We start from the raw sequence: 21,721 nt of genomic DNA, 5'->3' as shown, positions 1-21,721 counted from the left end.
GAAGCTGATACAGAACGATGCATAATCAGAGATCCATCAGTAACAGGTTTCTGTGATTCCAGGGCTTTGTTGGTTACTTCTGTATTTATTTATTTACTCTCCCACTGAGATCAGATACTTCTGTATGAATATATTTTCTCCAAAATACATATACTGTGCAAAAAAACTGCAGGTACACTTTAATCAGATAAGTAGAGGAAGGGGTTGTTAATCAGTATCAGCTACTTTCTGTTAATGAAATAAACAATAAGTGCACTAGAGGAGCAACAATGAGACAAACCCCAAAACAGGAATGGTTTTACAGGTGGAGGCCACTGACATTTTTACGCTCCTGGTTTTTCACTAGGTTACATTTGGCTAGGGTCATTGTCACTACTGGTAGCATTAGGAGATACCTAGACTCTACAATGGTTGCATAGATACTCCAATTCTCCAGGTTGGCACATCAATGCGTGCCCTTTCCAAAAGGCTTGTTGCGTCTCCCAGCACAGTTCCAAGAGTGTGGAGTGTGGAGATTCCAGGAATTAATTCAGTTCAATTATTTATATAGCGCCAAATCACAACAACAGTTGCCTCAGGGTGTTTTATATTGTAAGGTAGACCCTACGATGACACATACCGACAAAAACCCAACAATCATATGACCCCCTATGAACAAGCACTTTGGTGACAGTGGGAAGGAAAAACTCCCTTTTAACAGGAAGAAACCTTCAACACAACCAGGATCAGGCAGGGCGGCCATCTGCTGCAGGAGGCCCTTAACTCACCTGCAGGGATGGTACCTGCTCCTTTGTGGAACAGAATGAGCATTGCCACTGCCCTAAAAAATGAGCTTCAGCAGGCTACTGTAGGAATGTCTCAGAACAACTGAAACAGACTTCATGAGGGTGGCCTGACATCCTCTAGTGGAACCATGTGTTTACGGTCCAGCACTGTGGAGCCCGATTGGCATTTGCTGTGGAATACCAGAAATGGCAGGTCCACTCCTTGTCCACCATCTGTGCTCTTCACGGATGAGAGTACGTTCACCCTGAGCACATGTGACAGATGGGAAATGGTCTGGAGAAGCTGTGAAGAATACTATGATGCGGTTTGGTGGTGGGTCATTGATGGTCTGGTGGGACGTAGCCATGGAGGGAACACAGACTTCAACAGGCTGCGCAATAGCACCCTGACTGCCGTTAGTTATATGGATGAAACCTTGGGTCCAAGGATTTCATCCTGTCCTGGAACACCTCTGGGATATGTTTTGCTCCGTTCAACGTCACCAGGTTGTATCTCAGACTGTCCAGGAGCTCAGTGATGCTCTGGTTCAGATCTGGTGGAGATTCTTCAGTTTACCATTTATCATCTCATTTGGAGTTCTCATGTATGCAAACTAATGAGTGCTATTTTGAGTTGCTGCAAGGAAATTTTGGCAAAATAGATGGAGTCAGCCAATTTTTCAGGGAAATGATTCATCAACAGAACTCTTAAAACTTTGTGTCAAGATTTTTGTACACTTGTTTATAAATATGGTGCAAATATTATTTAACAGCATGATTCCAGTTCTTGACTTTCTTTGACTGACTCAATTGTGGTGAGCTTCAAAAGGTTGATTTCCACAGGCCAAACTCAAGCCATGGCAGGTTGTATAAGCTATGGAAATGTGCTTAAGTCAACACAGACAGGAGAAAGTACCGAAATTGTAAACTCAACATATTTAAACTGTTTTTTTTTAACACTATAAGTTCAAGTGCTTATCTTAAAGACTCCTGAATATCTTGCTTTTGTACCTTTGGAGGCTCAATTCTTTGGCAGTCTGTTTTAATTTGAGCCCTGTTATTTGTCTTGAGCTTCCTTGACAACCAGTATTCCAAAGTGCTGATAGCCAGACCTCATTTACACCTGATGAATGGTACTAATTAGCTTTTCATCCCAAATAGTTTTTGTACTGTGGTTACTTACTGTGGTGACACAGATTTCTTCTGCAGCTTCTCTTCATACTCATCCACACATCCACATGTCACTACTTTAGATAAAATAAAATTGGCTAGAAATTGATATCCCAAGGTTGAATTAACCTTCAAACCATTGCCTTTCTGTGTTCTGAGGTGACACTTACCTCCCTATGGGCTATCAAGTCAGCCAATTAGAAGTCTTGGGTTTGGGGGGCGGAGAGCTGTGAGTCTGAACCTTAAGTTCCAGGCCAGATGTGCTGTTGGAATTCTTCCTGAATTGCTGACGGGGTCCTGGAAAGGTTTTGTAGGCTGGGAGGCAGCAGACTTTGAAGGACTTATCTCACCACTGACATGCAACACCTTTATGTGTGTGACTGTCCTGCTTTTATTCTTTGTTTTGTCTCTCTTTCAGACACACTCTTTTCTTTTTGAGTCTCTGTAGACTTGCTTCTGTGAGATAAACTGTCCGAGGAAAAGAAGTGCACACATACACACTTTGTTTTTGTCATGTTTCTGGTTCACTTTCTTTGTTTTTTTAATTTACTATTTTTACACTACCTCATACAGCATCCATATAGAGAGTTTATCTTGAATGCACAGTTACTGCAAGAAAATCCAACATTTGCCTCTTTGATCCTTCTTTACAAACTACCCCTTTGTACTGTACATTCATTCTGCCCCAGCCTTGCATTCTCACACATCATGTCGTCAGATTCCCTCCACCTCCTGCAAACCACAAGATTTTTCAGAAGTCTTCCAAATTATTGTTTCTTTTTTCTTTCCTTTGTCACTTGTATTGTCTGGGAGGAGGCAAAAAACTATTTTGAGTGAGGTCTCTATGGAAACAGTAAAGTACAAGCAGGATAGTGAGGAGGCTGAGCAGTGACGCATGATGGCTTTAAATTTCAAAGGTGAGAAACACTCTTGATCACCAGGAGACATTATATAATATACATCTAACACTGATCTCTAAGTTTGCCTGACTTTTGTAAGTGGCTTTAGATGATTACTCAAACCTGCACCCCTCTAAGCCACTGTCACAAACATCTGTTTGTATTTGGCTAATAAAAAGTCAGTTTTTGGTGATTACCCATCTGCTTCAAATAATGCCAAGTTAATGTTGTTTTTGAAGTCTTTCAAGTCATGCAGCTCTCTCCTACAAGTGTATACTCATCTGAAGATATTTGGTAACTGGACTGGTTCTTATGTAGCAGTTTTCTGCTCTACCATGGCATTCAACGTGCTTTATACAACACGCCTCCTTTCATCTACCCACCCAAGAACTTTTTCCTGTGCTTAAGTGCATTCTGTCTAACATTCACACTCCGATCAATGCATCAGAGAACAGCGTGGGGTGATTATCTTACCTAAAGATATTTGGCGTGCTGACACTATGAACGCGTTCGTTTATCTACATCGTTCATCTAAACAGTAACTGCAGCCATGAGAGTACCTATCTTAGCATTACACAGAGTTTTATATGGAAAATGTGCACGTATCAGATTGCTTAAAACAGGTGGGGAGAAGTTAGAGTTTAAATTTAACTCTCCCTTCTTTGGCGCTTTGGCTAGTCCCAGCTTCTCAGCACTCTGTCTCTCTGCCCTGGAGACCTGCACCTAGAAGGCGGAAGGTTCCCCTTCCTCACATCTTTTCCCTGATAACTTGTTCTTCTAATGACCGTGAGAGTAATTCTGGCTGAGACTGGATACTGTTTTTATCTCACAGGGTCTGGATGACCGACCTTATCATAGGACTTGGTGTCCCTTCACCTTGAAGCTTCTACACTGTCGCGATTTCTAACTAAACACTGTCTAGACATCTAAATTCTTAAGCTGTTATTCAGTATAATACCTAACACAAACCAAAGCCAAACACAAACCTCTTTGGTTTTCAGCCACTCTAAGTCATCTTTGCCTTTTTCATCTTAGACAACAGGACTTTTCCTGTTGTTGAAGTTTTTCCATTTGTCCATCGCATCGGACCCTTGGCAGAAGGGTCTTGTTACCAAAAGCTGTACCTACAGTCATGTGAAAAAGAAAGTTTTCCTGGGACTCTATGCAGTGTAACAAACTAAATATACCCTCTCTTCTTCCATAGAAACTCAGAGGGTAAGTAGAAGCCATGTTCTGCTAATCAAATGCACCCAATTAAATGATCATCAGCGATTGGGATCACCTCTATAAAAGCAGAGGTTTGGTGCTTTGCTAGTCTGGAGTATTCAGGAGTATTGGTATAAACCCAATGCCTCAATCTTTCCAGCAAATTCACTGAAGGTCAGACTGCGCCATGCTCAGAGAAATTGCGAAAGACTGTACAAGTACGATTTGTTTGGAAGGTCTGCCAAGCCAAGACTCTTCTATCTAGAAGGACCAGTTGCTTTAAATGTTGTGGTGGATTTTTAAAACATTAGATTTTTGGCTCGGTGTGTTGCAGTAAGCAGATATTTAGTTCAAGTCAAAATAATTGTTTTCATCAAATGTTTTTGAAATGAGCGCTTTATACATTTCATATTTCTTCTCCTACTTGCTTTCTAGCTCTGCTCTATGCCACCATCTTTGGAAATGTGACCACGATTTTCCAGCAGATGTATGCCAACACCAATCGCTACCATGAGATGCTCAACAATGTCAGGGATTTCCTGAAACTCTACCAAGTTCCCAAGGGTCTAAGTGAGAGGGTGATGGACTACATCGTCTCCACCTGGTCCATGACCAAAGGCATCGACACGGAAAAGGTGAGACTGAGACGCAACATGTCAGGTAAAGCTAATGTATTACTGATGTGCCATCTGTTTATGGAGATTTGGTATTTTGTGCTACAGTAATCATCCGGGCTGGAATTGAAAAAGCCAGACACCGTGTCGCTTTTTGCCATTTATACAGATTACAAAGCATCAAGTGATGTGTCAGGAAGCAAAAGCTTGAGAGTGATGGTTTTATATTTAATAGTCATAGATGCTTATAACATCCAAAAACAGTACATTTAAGAGCATTTACCCATATACGTCTCAAAATTAGCTGCTGTATCAGTGTTCTCAAAGAGTCTTAAAGTAAATCAATCAATAAATAAAAATCTACATAACATTTTTTTCAGAGCAAAGAGAAAACGTCTTAAAATACACACAAGTGTTCATTTCAGTATTATGTGCAGTAATGAAAGTGAATATAAATGAGTTTTAACCTAATTTACACAAACATATAGTGTCAGGAAACTTTTAACAAAAAAAAAGACTCTTAATTTTTTCCCCCAAAATGTATGAAATTTGGGAATGTACATATTAAAGGCTATTGTCTCATTTTGTTTCAGACATCTGCACTTTGGTGAAGAATATATACATTAAATTGAAGTTCTATTCATGTATTTTATTTCGAGAGTGTGTACGTTACACATAGCTAGGAAACTAGCTATGTGTATAAATGACTGAAATGCACCCAGTATGATGCAATATGGCAGCGCTGTTATAACAGTTAGTTATGGCACGGTAATTTATGGAATATGCTGTGAACCTAACTAAGATTACGTAGCAGTAGCAGTAATGTGAGTGACTTTCCTTAAGTGAAAGCTTTAAGCCTTAGCCTGATGCTTAACTAGCCCAATTAAGGCTTTCTGATTGAAGGCTAAAAGCGGCGTTGTCACCAAGTAAATAGAATATTGATTATATTTTTGTGTATTGCTGCAGCTTTTTCAAGCGTTAACTAGGTGCCTTTGGCAACACCTTAGTGGGAAACAATGGTAATATGACTGATCCATATGTGCACAAAGAATAGGCACTTTTTTTGTGCTACCGAAGTTCCCTTGCTTTCATTCAAAATCTGTTAATCGTTAAACAACTTCAACATTATAATGGCTACAAGCTCACATTGAGGCCTGTGGGGCACTATCAGCCACTGAGACAGAAGACAAATGAATATTTCATACTTTAAGGCTGCCTGTTTATTTAAGGCAGCTGAACATTACATTATAATTGTACATAATAACCTCACAAATGATAGATTAAATAAATAGGTTTTTGATAGATGATTGTGCATTCTTAAAGTCTTATATGTTGAATTGAACTGAGTATGTCATCTGTTCAAAGCCTCTCCCAGTCAGTGCTGTTCTCCATGCCTGTCTTACTGTACATGATGTTATTAGCACAAACACTTTAAAGGTGATAATTTAGGACTTCAACAATAACACAGCAGCGATGTAGTTAAACATCTTACAGTTAATTTTGAATGGATGAGCTTTAAAAAACAAACAAACATCTGTCTCCTGTTTTTTGTGTCACATATGAAAGAAGCATCAATATCTGATGAGATATTAATTTGGCTGCGGTGTGTAGTATTTTGTGGTTTTTGGTGCAGTTGTCTTGTTTTGTGGGGTTGTTTTTTTTCAACAGGAGATTAATATCTCTAACAAGTGGATTTGTTCACATTTACACGTCTTAAATTTTAAGTGAGATGTGCGTTTTGAGTTTCGACACTATCTACATATAAGGCAGCCTTTTTGTTTTGCAGTATTTTGTATGGTGTGTTTTTCTATGTTTTAGCAAAAGGGGAACAAAAGCGTTTCAGTCAACCTCATATGATTTGTTTTAATTTTCACATGGTCTTACTGAGGTGATGTGAAGTGAAACATGCATACTTTTTTGTTAATGTGCTGGAAAAGCTTGAAATGGACCTTAAAGTGCTTAAAAATGCTTGAGTTTGACCCTGAAAAAGGTGTATGAACCCTGCATTTTACACCTGTGTGTGTTTGTGTGTGTGTGTGTGTGGCATTAATAACCGTTATGTGTGGAACTTCAGGAAGCAGTTGCTTGTAAATGTGAGGTGGACATCACATTTCTGACTTTTGGAGTACCATTGAATCCTGGTACCTCACGAGCCCCTCTGTAGTCCTATCTATGTTCCTAACACACATACACCAATACAGATGTTGGTGCTTACCCACACACATTACCTCCTAACTGCACCTTAAAACTGTTTGTGGGTTCCACTCTTCCTCACTGTCATTATCATCAAGTTGACTACCCTGAGCGAGTGCATGGTCTTCACAGGGCTAGAGAACATGCAAATATGTGCACGCTTAAATTATGGCACAAGATTCTAATCTGAAATTCCATTCTCTACTCAGCTGACCTGTCAAATGTATAAATATGATTGTAGAGCTTGTATAAAACATTTTATATGTGATTTAGATATTTAATTTTCGTTATACAAAGTTTCCTCAAGATCGTTCTTCTCATCTAGGAGGAAATAAGGAACACACATACATAAAATCTTCACATTATGACGATTACCCATAGAAAAGTGGTCCAAAGGCATAATGTTTCATGATGATATTTCAGCACACTACCACAATACCTGTATACTTTGTGCGTACATCAGAGTTAGCTAATCACCCCACATCATTTACCATTAAATACATATTAAATAATAAATAATATTTAGAACAGAACTGTTCTAAATGCCAGATATACACTAGATGAAAAGCTCTCTTTTCCAAGTACTAAAATTGTACCAAATAGACATTAAGCCTTGGTTGCTAATTAACCAAATACATACATGTATACATACATATATGTATATATTGCATTTTGCAATAATACTGTTTGAACCTCCATTTTTGAGACTTTGAGATTTGAAATTTCCCCAGTTTGATTTAACTTTGACGATATTAAACAGATTAGCTGTCTTTTGTTTATTTTTATGTTCTTTATTAAATATGAAATAATATTAAAGCCTGTTGTTTTTTTGTTTTTTTGGCTGAACTGGAGACTGGCACATTATAAACTCATGATCCAAGATAAGCCTCATGTAATCTTCTTATTATTTATTTCCTGTTTTCAAGTTTTGTCCATGCCTTCTTTCTCTGCCCATTTAGTTTACTTTCCCAGTAACGTTATTTTCAGTTTAGCCTCTTCTTCATCAGTCCCAGATAATTATACACTTTTGAAGAGACATAAGGCTAGTTTTGCTCCTGCTCTCTGGATAAATACCTCACTGTCAGAGCTGAGACCAATTGGTAGATAAGTTTGTCACTTTGGGAGCCGTTATATGGTTCATAGTCAGCTCTTTATATGAGTACACACCCAAAAAAGACCAGTGTTTCCCAAAGGCTTCTTGATACTGTATGATCCACATTAAATGGAGCAAAGAAAATATAAAATACTTTTATATGTCTTTTTTCTCTTAAGTTTTCCCCCACTCCTCAATTTTGTTCATATGTAAGATGGCAGCATTTATGGAGGATGATATTTTGTTTTCTTTGATTTTGCTAAGTACTTCATTTATTGTGACAGATTTTAAAAAGTGTGTAATGAGTTACACTAAACGGTTATCATTAACAGTCTGCCTTTGCTGCAGTTGTTTTCACTGCGAGGTAATGAATGCAACTAAACAAACTGGAATATAAAATCTGTCACTCATAAGCAGACGGGAAGTTTCTGAAAAATCAGGTTTCAAAACAAATAAGCTTTCACTTTGAAGTTGAGGTTTTTGATCTTCTCTGACAGCATCTGCTTTCTGCTGAAGTGTTCTTGAGCAAGAAAGCCTCTGGTCTTTTTCTGCAACTGACTTTCTACTGATCCAAGGCAATCACACTACAAATACACTGCCCAGGATGAAAATAAGATAAGGCTGATGGAGCAGCTGTGGGTCAGGTGGTGGTCAGTGGATGTCTGCCAACTGGAGTGTTGTTGGATTGATCCCTAGCACCAACAGCCCTGTGCTCAAGTATCCTTGTGCAATATACTGAACCAGGATGCATCTGTGTGAATGTCAGATAAAGCATTTTGTGTGTAATTGGGTGAATGAGACTTGTAGTAGAAAGTGCTTTGAGTGCTCAAACTGAGTAGAAAGGCTCTATATAAGTAAAAGCCCATTTACCATTTAGCTTTTGTTTGCAGCAACAATGTTCAATAAACTCAATGCACATATATTGTTCTTTCACCTTGCATAGACACCTCATGTTTGTCATAATCTAAAACACTGCATTGAGCGTTGAAATATTTATCTTCCAAATCCCTTCCTCAGCCACATGGCATCAATGAGAAGTTTTTTAAAAGGAACCTTGTTACGCTTCTCTCATATCCTCATATTGTTGAACAATCAGATAAAATGGGCTTTCTAATAATGAGGCAAACAAATGTAGTATTCTTCGTGAGCCAAAACCTCAGAGGGAATACTTGTACATTCATTGATACGGTCATCTGCTCCAGGCACAACACACCTATGACATCCAGGTGATGCCACTACTGCCCACAGCTCACAAGAACTGGCTGCTGCCCCTAGAAGGCATACAGAAGTCGGCCAAGCACAGAAATAGTAGGTTTTTGGGCAGAGTGGCCTTAAAAGACAGGAGCTATTACAGATTGCTTAAGACAGAACATGAACTGGGGTGGTTGAGTAAAGACACACACAACAGAAATAAAGATATGTGTTTTTAAATTGTGAATCATGCAGAGTTAGTTAAGTAAGTAAGTAAGTATTTATTTATTGTCATTGTCAGAGAACAATGAAATTGCGTTTGGGGCTTCCGTACAACCCGTAAATAAAATAGTGAAGAAAATAATAAATACCCCTTAAAACCCAAGTGTAAATATTTAACCCAGTGTGACTCCAGTGCAATAAGACAATCCTTAGCAACAACATGAGAACATGACAAGTAATGTTCATAAGAAATTCAGACAAAGACCTGAGAAACATGACAAAGTACAACAATGCAACCCGTTCAATATTATTGTACTGTGAGATATGATGTCAGATATGATAGTTATCTATTTAAGAAAGAGGGGGGGGGGGGGCAGGAGGGGGAAAGAGAATAAAGATATGATGCACCAATGCAGACCAGTTCAGTGCTATTAAGAAGTTGGATATGGTTATTGTCCGTGAGAGGGGGGCAGAGAGTTCAGGAGCCTCACGGACAGTGGATACAGGCTGTTGGCCAGTCTGGATGTTCTGGCCTGTATAGACCTGTACCTTCTCCCTGAGGGCAGCAGGTGGAAAAGGTGGCGCGCAGGGTGATGTTGGTCCCGCAGACAGCGAGTGGGGAAGATATTACTAATCTCTGGCAGACTTGTTCCAATAATTCTGCCAGCTTCTTTCACCACCCGCTGGAGTGCTTGCTGATCGGCCTTGGTGCAGCTGGGGAACCACACTAGAAATCCATACGTCAGAACGCTGCTGATGGCACAGTTGTAGAAGTTCAACATCAGAGATCTGGGAATGTGTGTTAGGTGGTCTGAGAATAAAAACAGGAATGCAACAGGTCTCACTGCAAAAACAATAAGAAGGCAGAAAGCAAACATCACGCAGCTTAAAGGATTTCCACTTGTCTTTAGGTTTGAATTTCAAACGTTCTTTTCTTAACACTTTGAATTACTTGACAATCCGACAGATGTAGTATGACAGAGGAAGGTGACGGCTACAGTGTAGCTGACCCTGACCGCTGACCTCTCTTTAAAAATTTCTGTTGCCTAGCCTAGATGAACCAAAGCAAAGTAGCCCTGAATCTGTCTCCCCAACAACATTTTCAAGACTTGGGAAATCCAGAGAACCCAGAGAACCCAAGTCGGATGAGGTTCATATAATCTCAGGGTCTACTTGGGATTCTCCTACTAGCTGGATACCTGGTATGCATCCAGAGAAGGTCACCAAGGAAGCCGTTGGACAACAGGAAGGTGCTGTTAGTCATCCTCTCATGTTTCTTGTGTTACAGGTCTTATCCATCTGTCCCAAGGACATGCGGGCCGACATCTGTGTCCATCTCAACAGGAAGGTATGCAGTTATTTTCATATATCCATACATCAGTTCTGTTACAATGCTTAATTGAGTTATGAAAGGTGCAATAATGTGTGTCTCAAGGTAGTGAAAAATAAGCTCCTGCTATGATATGTAACTTTATGTGTCTGAGTGAGTCTCTTTAATAGCTACACTTTGGCAGACCTTTCAATATGGTTGGCAACAAAGTTGAGATTAGAGAGGCGTGTGCACACTGCTGAGAGAGGACAGAGTCTTTTTCTTGCTGGGGCTTAGCATAAACTTGGAGTCAAGGCTTTGGCACAGCTTTAAGTCAAACACCTGCAGCAATTACACACTTGTTCTTATAATGTCTTCCCTCATTCCAGAAAAATCAGCTGCTAGTGACAACTATCATGTCTTATGTCAGATGGGAAGTAAGACATGATGTTTCTGTGGCATAGCATGGCATACCTTTCAGTTCTTTAGTTCAATTTTGATTCAGTTTTATTTATACAGCACCAAATCAGTACAACATTTGCCTCAAAGTGCCTTGTACCATAAAGTAAAGACTCTATGGTACTAAAAGAGAAATCCCTACAATCAGATGATTCCTTGATGACTGGCTGCCTCGACCGGTTGGGGGTAAAGGAAAGAGAGAAAGGCATAGGGAATAGAAATAAAATTTCTGTTTTGTTTTTGTTCCGATAAAGAAAGTTTGTCTCCACTTATCATTGTATATCTCCAGGATAGTTCACTAGTGCCTGAATAGAAGCATGGCTGCTGGTTTGTATATTCAAATATATCTGTGGGTCATATACAGAGCAGCGAAAGATGTTGTGCTTTTTTGACTATACAGCATCAGCATCAGGAGCTTTTGTTCTATAACTGAGTGAAGGTTAATTGTGCTCAGAGTCTTTTAGATATCACTTAACATGCAATGATATTGTTCTCAAAACTCTAGGAGATGTCAAATGCTAAAGTGGCGTGATCAGAGGACACCTTCAGTTGGGTAATTGTGCTGTGTGACAACCGTCTCCAATGACAGTTAGTCAGAAGTTACTAAAATTAGTCTTGTCATGCAGTGCGGCTGATTTTCAGTGTCTCTTCTGAAATAAAGCTCACGCACTACATTCGTTTCAAATACATCTAATTTTTCAGGGATGTTTGACTATGATAAAAGATTGTGAAACAGGACAAGAAGACATTCTGTTTAATTGTAAGAGGAAATTAAAGCTGGATGTCATTTAGGAGTTTCAAAGGAAGAAGATATTGTGCTTTGGTTTTATTTCACAAAAGAAGTGGAATTAGTTGTTTTTTTTTAAAAAAACAAGATTTTTGTTTACTTTTACCAGTATTTCATGTCCTGTCCTGTCCATTAAATTGTTTTCCCCCCCACAAAGGTTGGGTTAAGATGCAAATACAATTTAAATTAAGCCCCACATTTTTTTCAAAGTGATTAACAAAAAGAAAACAGGAAAAATCTGAACCTCTCCTTTTTTCTTCCCTTTCAGTTTTAATATGAAGCAGCTCATAGCTAATATGATGTGAACACTTTAACGGTGCCACACTAGATACATTTCAGGTGTTGTATCCCTTAAACCTCAACCACTTCATGCACTCACATTGTGCTGCAATTTGCTGACGGTGTGCTGCCTGCTGTCCTGGCAAAACAAGACTCCAAGAGCGAAACCACAAAGACGCGACACTGAAGTTTGAGAGATGTGCTTCTGAGTGATTATTTCAGATGGAGGCTTACATTTCTGCTTGAGGGCTTCAGGTGATTGACAAGGAGCACTGATATAAAAACACTCTTGCACAAACCAAATAAAATCTTCCCCTGGTGTTCTGATGGATTATCTCACCTGGTGGAAACGGTTTCATTTTCTCAAGGATATCAGAAAATGTGTACTTCTGCAGATAGTAAAACGAGGAAGCAATGAAATCTAAAGTGTTCTTGTCCACTTATGAGATGAGAACATTTTTTTTTCAAAGAAAGCCCTCCAAGCCTGCTGTAGTGTGTCTGTGTTCCTCGAGCGTCAGCCATCCAAAGGCGTTGAAAGAAAAACTTGCTTTAAAATTTGGTTTAAAAACTGTCATCAGTGCTGAAAAGAAACAGGAAAGCCGGCAGTAGTAGTGTGATGCTTTGGGCAGTGTTCCGCTGGGAAACCTTGGGTCCTGCCATCCATGTGGATGTCACATTGACACGTACCACCTACCTAAGCGTTGTTGCAGACCATGTACACCCTATTCCCTGATGGCTGTGGCCTCTTTCAGCAGTATAATGCACCACATCCTATCTGGTCATTTTTTCCCAGTCTAACTCTTCAATCTGATTCTCTTATTCAGGTGTTCAACGAACATCCAGCATTCAGGTTAGCTAGTGATGGCTGCCTGCGCTCACTGGCAGTCGAGTTTCAGACCACCCACTGCGCTCCAGGAGACCTGATCTTTCACGCCGGGGAGAGCGTTGACACCCTCTGTTTCGTGGTGTCGGGGTCACTGGAGGTCATCCAGGACGACGAAGTCATTGCCATCTTAGGTACGTGATCACTGAATTAGTTTGATTCTGACAGGTTTGAAAATTGAACTTAACTCTAGTATTTGGACTGCTGGTCAAAACAATTGCAAAGCATCACCTTTTCTTTTCTGACCTTTAAGCAACAAACATATTCACGTAGTCATCTTTTGGATGTAATGCCATGTTTGGAAAGTAGAAATTCTTAAATTAGATATCATTGTGCAACAACAACAAAAAAGTCTTTCTCAAAATGTCGACTGAGGTAAGGAGATTGGCATGTTCAAAGATTGCTGCACATGCACAATAAATATTGAATTTGTCAGTTATCCATAAAGCAATTATTAAAATGAAAACAAACATGAAATATGTGCCTTGGGAAAAGGGACACATTCATGAGAAGAGTTCATGAGAAGCCAGCAGGTGAAGTCAGGAAGAAAATTTAATAAAACACTTAAACTACTTTAACATCTGAAAATACAAAAACATAATTTTGTGTATTTCAGGCAGCCAGTGAGAAGGTCAGCCAGGTGACAGGTGGATTTGTTAAATAGTTTGATCTCAAGATTCTTTCTTCTTTTTGACCCTTGAGATCTGAGCAGATTTCACAACACAACAGGTTATGCAAACCTTTCCAAGCACACAAGATAAACAATTGGACCTGCTGTTTTTATATTTGACTTTTAAACTTGCAAACAAGAGAAAGTGAATGTGTGGGCACACTTCAGAGAGGAGCCACTTTAATAGATATGTTCAGTCACATCAGCAAGTTGACGTCAGTTTGGACTTTCAAGTGTTAAACCCAAACAGTGTGTCTCTTATCTGCTGCTGTACATATCGCTCTCTGCTGCCTTGTACTGTATAATATTTATGAGGTGGAGAAGAAAGAGAGAAGAAAGGGAAAATGCTTTTTATTGAGGTGTGCACAGATAGCACTGATGCTCAAGGCATCCAGTGAAAGGCGCTTTCTCATAATCATCAGCGGGCCCCAAATGAGCGTTTACCAACAGCGAATAACAAGAACAAATGATTATTAGTATGAAGAATGAGTGCAAAGCTGCACAGCAAAAGATCATCTGGTGCGTGTGCAGAAGCTTAGATGAAGTAGCACGTGCACAAACATGCACATCCACAAAAATCGCTGTTATGATCTCAGTAATGGAGACGCTAGTATGTAAAGGGCGAGAGTGTGACATTGGTGTGATGGTTATTTTCCTATTATTAGGATAATGTTTTCTGTGCTTCCTGTTTTGAGACAGACTTGTTTAGATGAACGCGAGTCCTAAAACTCAGATCTGTGTGCAAAGTACAGAAAGTTCTGAACATGAACAGAAATAATCTGAAACACTTCTGAGCTGTTAAATTACATTTGGGGAAAAAGTTCACCAGAATGCAGGAAATAATGTGCCGATTGCTTGAACTTTCCTGAGGTGGACCCAGCTTCTCTGTTTAAAGAAAACTAAATGGCTGATGTTAATTCCTGCAGTGACTGTCTGGCATTATTTTACTTTTCCATCTCAGCCTAGGGATACTTGGACATGTCTTCTTTCATAAACATTGAAACAACCTAAAAAAGTAAAACTTTTCACAGCATCCATTGGTCAACAGCTGCTTTTGCTAGGCAACAGGAGAGGTTTTTATGTTTTTGTCGTACTGTTCAGTGTAGGCAGAGCATGTTTCAAACTTTAGAACAAATAGACTGTTCAGCAGAACTCTGAGCCCTGTGGTATGAATCAGGTTCAACACACCCAGGGTATCGTTCTACCAGCTGAACTGACACACCCTGACTCAGGAGATCAGGAGAGGCAACCAATTATCAACTTGCTAAGTTAACCCAGCTGTTTTACAAAGGAAGAGTAAACTATAAGATTAGAATGCAAGTAACTGGGCTTCTGCTGATGAATTAGAGGTGCAAGAGGTAAAGCGCTGTACAGTATCTTTGTGTTTACAGTGATGTAAACGTTTTGGTCAGTAAGAATGGAAAAGAGCTGATATATTAATAAAGTGTGGCCTGTTTGAAGGCAGGAAGAAAACTGTGTGAATTAAAAAATAAAAGCTTTATTGTTAAGACATGGGGGAGACATTTAAATTCATCTTCAAATTTCCATAAGATAGTTTTCGTTTTTACGCCTCCGGGGTGTTGCTCTCACCATACAAGGACGCCCAACTTTGTTAACGCAACAACATGAATGAGGCAACACTTTTATTTTCAGCCACAAGGTTTTAAAAATCAAGCAATAAAGTTGCATTTAGGACTCTGTATTTATTACTGATTTTCATTCAGGAAAACAAAGACTTGAGACACTATTTAAAAATTTTAGCTCCTCCTAACTGTCTGATTTGTCAGTAAGCGGACACATTACCACATCTACAACTGCTAGAGAAGTGTGTCTACATAAGTAGCTGTGCAACAAGATAGAAACTACAGTCCGCAACAGGCAACGTGAGAAGAAGAAAACATCAACTCCTCTGAACTTCTCTAATGTAGCTGCATTTCCAGGTGAACAACAGGATTGGTGAGCGCTGCTCCACGAACTATCATCTGTGAATTGATTGAGAAGCAACCCAGGCTGAGAACTTCCAGTTAAAAGAGGATTCACAAAGACATATGCAGGCCATTGAAAATCTGCTAGCTGAAAGAGCAACTACGTGAAGCAGCCTGAAGGAGAAGAAAGTGACAATAGACAAACTCAGTAAACAAACTCACAACATTCTACAAAGACAAACTCTTTACACTGTGTGCAAAGAAGAAAGCTGAAAATGGAAAGAAGGAATTGTTGGAAGTCCAGACAACACTGGTAGAGGAGAAGATGGAAGTAATGGGAATTAAGACAGAAATAGCAGACACTGAACTTACAGAGAGAGTGTAAAAAAGCCCTCAAATGGCTGAAAAGGCAGGAAAAAGAAGCAAAGGAAACATTACAAAGGAAAGTAAAAGAGTTGAAGAAGGTGAAAGAGCAGGAGAAGAAAGCCTCGAACTAGAGCTGCATCTGGAGCTGCTTCCAAAGGCAAAAAAATCTCCCAGCAACACAAAGGTGGAGGAGATGAAGGTTCAGCTCAGGCTGAGCCATAATTTTCTATTCTTTCCTCCTCTCTCCACTTCTCTCTCCTTTAAACAAGTAGTTCTCTTAACCTTTCCTCCATCACCCCACCACCTTCATCTTTCAACCTCACCTCCTTCTCTCTACACTACTTCTAGTCTTCTGTTCTCGTCTTCACCTTCCTTTTCTCACCTTTGAAATGACGATCATAATCTTCATCACCCTCCAGCCATTAAGTATTTCTGCATGTGCCTGCCTCTATGACACTACACATTGTGGTTATAGAGGCAGGCGCATGCAGAAATAGTTGTTATGATTTCACTTATGGGTGTTTTTAGATAGATAGAACTATCGGTATCTATCTATCTATCTATCTATCTATCTATCTATCTATCTATCTATCTATCTATCTATCTATCTATCTATCTATCTATCACACCATTTCCAAAATTCAGACTGCAGTGATCTTTTTTTAAATCTAAAAATTTTCTGTCTCCAAATCAGGTGACCTCTTTTTTTTATGTCTACTGATGCTCTAATGTTGACATCCACCCCTTTATCACTTCCTTTATCACCATCTTGATGGCGCCAAAGCTCATGCTCGGCTCTTATTTATTGATTTTTCTTCAGCTTTTAATACTATCCAGCCACATCTTTTAGTTGATAACCTTCTTAACCAGTTTAAACTTGATTTTAATCTTGTTGGTTGGATTTTAGACTTTTTAACTGACTGATCTCAGTGTGTGAGAGTAAACGGTTGTTTTTCTAAACAGCTGAACTCTTCTACTGGCTCACCACAAGGTTGTTGTCTCTCTCCTCTACTGTATATTTTGTACACTAATGACTGTCGCAGTACACAGGCCAACAGGCATTTCATTAAATACGCAGATGACACAGTCATTGTAAGCCTCCTTCATGGTGAAGAGGATTCCCATGGGCCTGTTGTGGATGAGTTTGTTTCGTGGTGTGATCAGTCCTTCTTAATGAATAACACCTTGAAAACCAAGGACATGGTTATTGACTTCAGGAAGACATCCCCCCATCCTGCGCTAACAGTGGTAAATGGTGCAGCCATTGAACTGGTGGACAGTTATAAGTATTTGGGGGTTGTTCTTGATAAGACTCTGTCCTTTGAGTCACATCTTGCTGCTACAGTGAAAAAGGTTCAACAAAGACTTTTTAAGGAGGTTGAGAGGTTTTAATGTTTCATCTGAAATGATGACTCTTTTTCATAAAAGTTTGATTGAATCTGTTTTAACTTTCTGTATCATTGCTTGGTACGGTAGTATGTCCCTGAATAATAAGACCAGACTTAACAACCTGGTTAAAGTGGCTGGCAAGATTTCAGGGAGGTCTCAGGTCCAGCTTGTGGACTTTTATAACAGGCAGGTGCTGAGGAAGGCAACCTCTGTCCTGTTGTGTTCAGATCATCCTCTCTTTAATGATTTTCAACTGCTTCCATCAGGTCGTCGTTATAAAGTGCCTGCAGTGAAGACAAAGAGACATAGATTGTCTTTTGTACCTACTGCTATTATCATAGTTAATAACACTAAACCATAAGTGTTGTTGCCATTGCACATTGCACTTTTTCGATGAAAAATCTAGGTTGTTTTATCAGGGGTTTTATTTATTTTCTTTTTTTAACGGTATAAATGAATGGTGGTGGATTGGCCAGTTGGTCATGATCGACTCTGGGCTGGACCAATTACAGCCGAGGAGGTCGAACTTTAAAGTTGAGGTGAAAAGAAACGCGATTTGTCCTATATGTCTGTGAAGGTTCTCAGCCATCCAGGTCATCGTAGTCTAAGGAGCTTGGCAAGCAAAGCGTCTGGACTTGTTTAAGTTGCTTGAAGATGTTTCACCTCTCATCCGAGAAGCTTCTTCAGTTCTAAGGGTCAAATGGTGGCCCACATCCTGGGTCATCTGACCTCAGGAAATCACATGATAGGGTGGGGCCAGGTTTCACAATGAGCTCACCCGAAACCCTGGCTGATTGTGACCTACACCCATTTTCACACCTCGGCTGGATCATCAGAGGGTCCTTTGTCCCTCTTTGGGGGGAAACTCCCACTAGGTTTAAATCTGGGACTCTCCACCATTTGACCTTAGAACTGAAGAAGCTTCTCGGATGAGAGGTGAAACGTCTTCAAGCAACTTAAATAAGTCCAGACACTTTTCTTTCCAAGCTCTTTAGACAATTTGTCCTATACTACTTCAGCTAGAAAGTTGCTAATTCAATCATGAAACTGATCCATGATCAGCTGATTGGCTTTTCTCTCTGTGGCAGAAAGAGGAAACCGGCGGAGGTCACGCTAAACAATAGCAGCACGTTTAAGTTTGATCAGATGTTGTTAGAATTTATTTAATATTACTTTCTAGTATCGGCTGATGTTTGCTGGAGCCACAGCTGTAAAAGCTGCTGGTCATGATATCAGTTTGTACATGTGGTGAGAGGGAAACATGAAGATGAAACCAGGAGATGTCCTTACTGAATCATCAGAGCTGAACAGGTGATGGAGAAACAGGTTTACCTTTTAGGTGACATGAATGAGTTGAAGGGAAGTTATGAACTGTTTCTGAGAGACAAATAACACCAGGATCCTTTTCTAAGTAGCTGACAGCTACGTGTGCAGGGGCGGGTCTAGCAAAGTTTTACCAGGGGGGCCAGGTAGGGCATTAAAAGGGGAAAGGGGGCACAAAGAAATACTTTTCTTTCTTATTCTTATTTAAAATGTCTAGCTTTTACTAAATAATTATCTGAATTTTACAACCAAAGTTTTCATCTGATGTAAAATGTATAGAAATCCATTATTGTATTCAGTAAATATTAAGTCTAGTATATACCCTATAAGTTATAGTATTCTTTCCTTTGGGAAGGTACCATCTGTGCAGTCTGCAATTCTGTTGAAGAAAGATGTTGAATCTATTTAATTACTGGAGAAAAATAATAGATTTCTGTGCATTTGTTTTATACGTGCATTAAAGTAAAATCAATTTAGCCAATTAAGCATCTTGAGGTAGAGGGTGGGGGAGTGGTTCCCTATTTTTTTTTCTTTTTTTGCTGGGAGTTGGCAACCTTATTAGTTAGGTATATGTAATTATAAATTAGGTTGTTTTATATTTTTGCTAAGTACTGTTTAGAATACCAGAATAGGGAGGATGGTGTAGGTTTAAGTTTATTAAGGCTTTATGGCTATTCCTATAATACCATGGTGGGCCGGTCACTAGTCAAAATGCCCGGGCTGATTTTTTGTCCCAGTCCAGCCCTGGCTGTGGATGTCTTTTCAACGTCCAACTTAGACTGATTTTTGATGCCGTTCTATTACTGCTTCTATGGGCTCTGCAGTCTCATGTTTCCAGAATCTGGAGGACACGTTTTCTATAGGTGACCAGTGAATTTTTCTGTAGCTTTGTGAGCTGAGACAATCAAATTACATTATTGGAAAATGATCTCAAACAGGATGCCACCTTCTGAAATGGGACTAGATCACAACAGTTATGTGTGAAGGAATGCAGTGTGATCAGCGGACATCTCCAAGATGGCGTGTGCTCTTGACGCTTGACGTTCAAATGTTAGGGAATACCGTAATCCCTTGTTGTTTCTGGCATCTAATATTGTTAACTGCTATTATGCAGCTATGGGTCTCACGTAGATCACCAAATCAGTTGCAGATGACTGTTATGGGCAAGAATACGTCAGAGTGGGCCTTGTTGTCTTATCTGGTCTCTGCAGAGTCTCCGTTTGTGTTGCCTCTTTGCTTCCTTGACATCATTAGGAGACTGCAGCAGGCGAGGAAGCAGCCTGAGGTTTATAAAGAGCATATTAAATGTTTGATAAATTGCTTCATCTAACTGGGGTCATTAATCAGTAAATTGTCAGCTAGTCGTCTGCTGCTGCTGATACTGTGGAGACAGACAGGATCGAGATTGCACTGAAATATATTTTTAACATGGTTGTGTTAGTTTTACAGTTATCATTATATCTTTAAACATTTTGACATTTTGAAAGCACTTTGTAACAGCTCACACTGCTCAACCAATTATTATAATAGCCTTTATAATCATTAAAACAGTTTCATTACTGTTGTGATCATAACTATAGACTCGTTATAGACTCTTGCAATCAGAAAAACCACACAAATACACATATCTTCATTTATGTAATATGTGTATGTATGATAGCACAAAACATAGTTTTTTAAATGTATTTATTTACATATTTTATTTATATGTTTTATAAAACTAGATAAACAGACTGCATGTATAAAGTAACATAGTGTATAGCACACCTTGAAACTCGATGATCTTTGAATATCCTCTCCACATATGCTGAAAGAAATAATTAAGGACTGTTTATTGAATTTGAAAATTTCTCCACAGAATTCACTGTGGGTAGCAACAAGCCCATCTGATCCTAACTGGATTGCCTGCAAGTTGTTGTTAAAGTTTGTGTTGCATAGCAACCAAGTAAACGTCTCCTCAGTAGCGGTGCTTAGGGCTGCAACACGTCTTTTGTGCTGGAGAACAAGGTAGCTGTCTGATCATAGCCTGCGCACTGAGAGGAGGATGGAGTGAGGCCAGTGTAGGTGTAAGGGGAACGGCAAGATCTTGGAAAGGTTGAGAAGAATTGCAATAAATAGTAGAGGTTAAAGGAAGCAAGATAAGAGTATTTTCTGTATGTTCCTGGCATGAAAAGAAGGCTTCACTTTAATAATTGCCTTCTTCTGCAAAGTTTTCCTCTTCATACTTCTGTCCCATTCTTTGTCTTTTTTTCTTTTAGTGAAAAAGAAACAAAAACAAGGAGAGGAAAGAGCAGTGATTGGATATAATAACATAAGCAGAATGCACTGCAGGATGTAAAGGGACAGCAGCAGAATTGAAGAAAGGAGTGGTGGAAGGGAAAAGAAGAGGTAGCTGTCTGATCATAGCCTACTAAAGAAGTGAAGCCTTCTAAAGAAAGTGATTTCAAAATAGAGGAATAAAAAAAAGCATAATGCAATGGTGGTGAGAGGAAGAGAGGGTAGACTGCAGGATAGAAAGAAGATGAGGAAAGGATGAAGGAACAAAGGAACGGGGAGAAAAACACAGTCGACTTATACAAATAAAATAATAAAAAGGAGATGGAAGGATTGATGGTAAAACGAGGGAAGGAGAAAATAAGTATGATCATACAACTTAAAGACAGAAGTGAAATAAATGGAAATTAAGGTGAAGCAGAAAGAGGGAGGAACAAGAAAAGGAGGATGAAGCTGCTCTGTGCTGGATGTGGTTTCAGAAGCAGTGATTTTGCCCCAGGCTGAGTGGTGAGGATGCTCCTTGAGCATGTAACACACTCTGCTCTCATTAGTGTACAGTGGCATCAGGTGACACACAAGTATGCGCACACATATTCTGGAACAACAAAGATACTTGTGGTAATGCCAGTGTGTGTTTTTTAAAATGGCTCTTTAATGTCTCCATACACAGGCTGTGGAAACAGATTTTCTCTTGAGGGACAATAA

The 21,721-nt window shown here is 39.5% G+C and overlaps 1 protein-coding gene across 2 annotated transcripts in view; it reads left to right on the top strand.

The window, feature by feature from the left end:
- The window catches only part of kcnh5b (potassium voltage-gated channel, subfamily H (eag-related), member 5b), a 177,646-nt gene that overhangs the window by 87,220 nt on the left and 68,705 nt on the right, over nucleotides 1-21,721 (top strand). For both annotated transcript variants that reach the window (XM_040041721.1, XM_040041720.1), the window contains exons 9-11: nucleotides 4,475-4,674; nucleotides 10,641-10,700; nucleotides 13,011-13,203. In XM_040041721.1, the coding sequence (XP_039897655.1) occupies nucleotides 4,475-4,674; nucleotides 10,641-10,700; nucleotides 13,011-13,203 (453 nt within the window). The remainder of the gene's footprint in view (nucleotides 1-4,474; nucleotides 4,675-10,640; nucleotides 10,701-13,010; nucleotides 13,204-21,721) is intronic.

Source organism: Simochromis diagramma, unplaced genomic scaffold, assembly GCF_900408965.1.
Source record: "Simochromis diagramma unplaced genomic scaffold, fSimDia1.1 OVJJ01000304.1, whole genome shotgun sequence".
Taxonomy (NCBI): Eukaryota; Metazoa; Chordata; class Actinopteri; order Cichliformes; family Cichlidae; genus Simochromis; species Simochromis diagramma.
The sequence above is the reverse complement of the archived record's forward strand: the minus strand, read 5'-3'. Positions and strand labels throughout refer to the sequence as shown.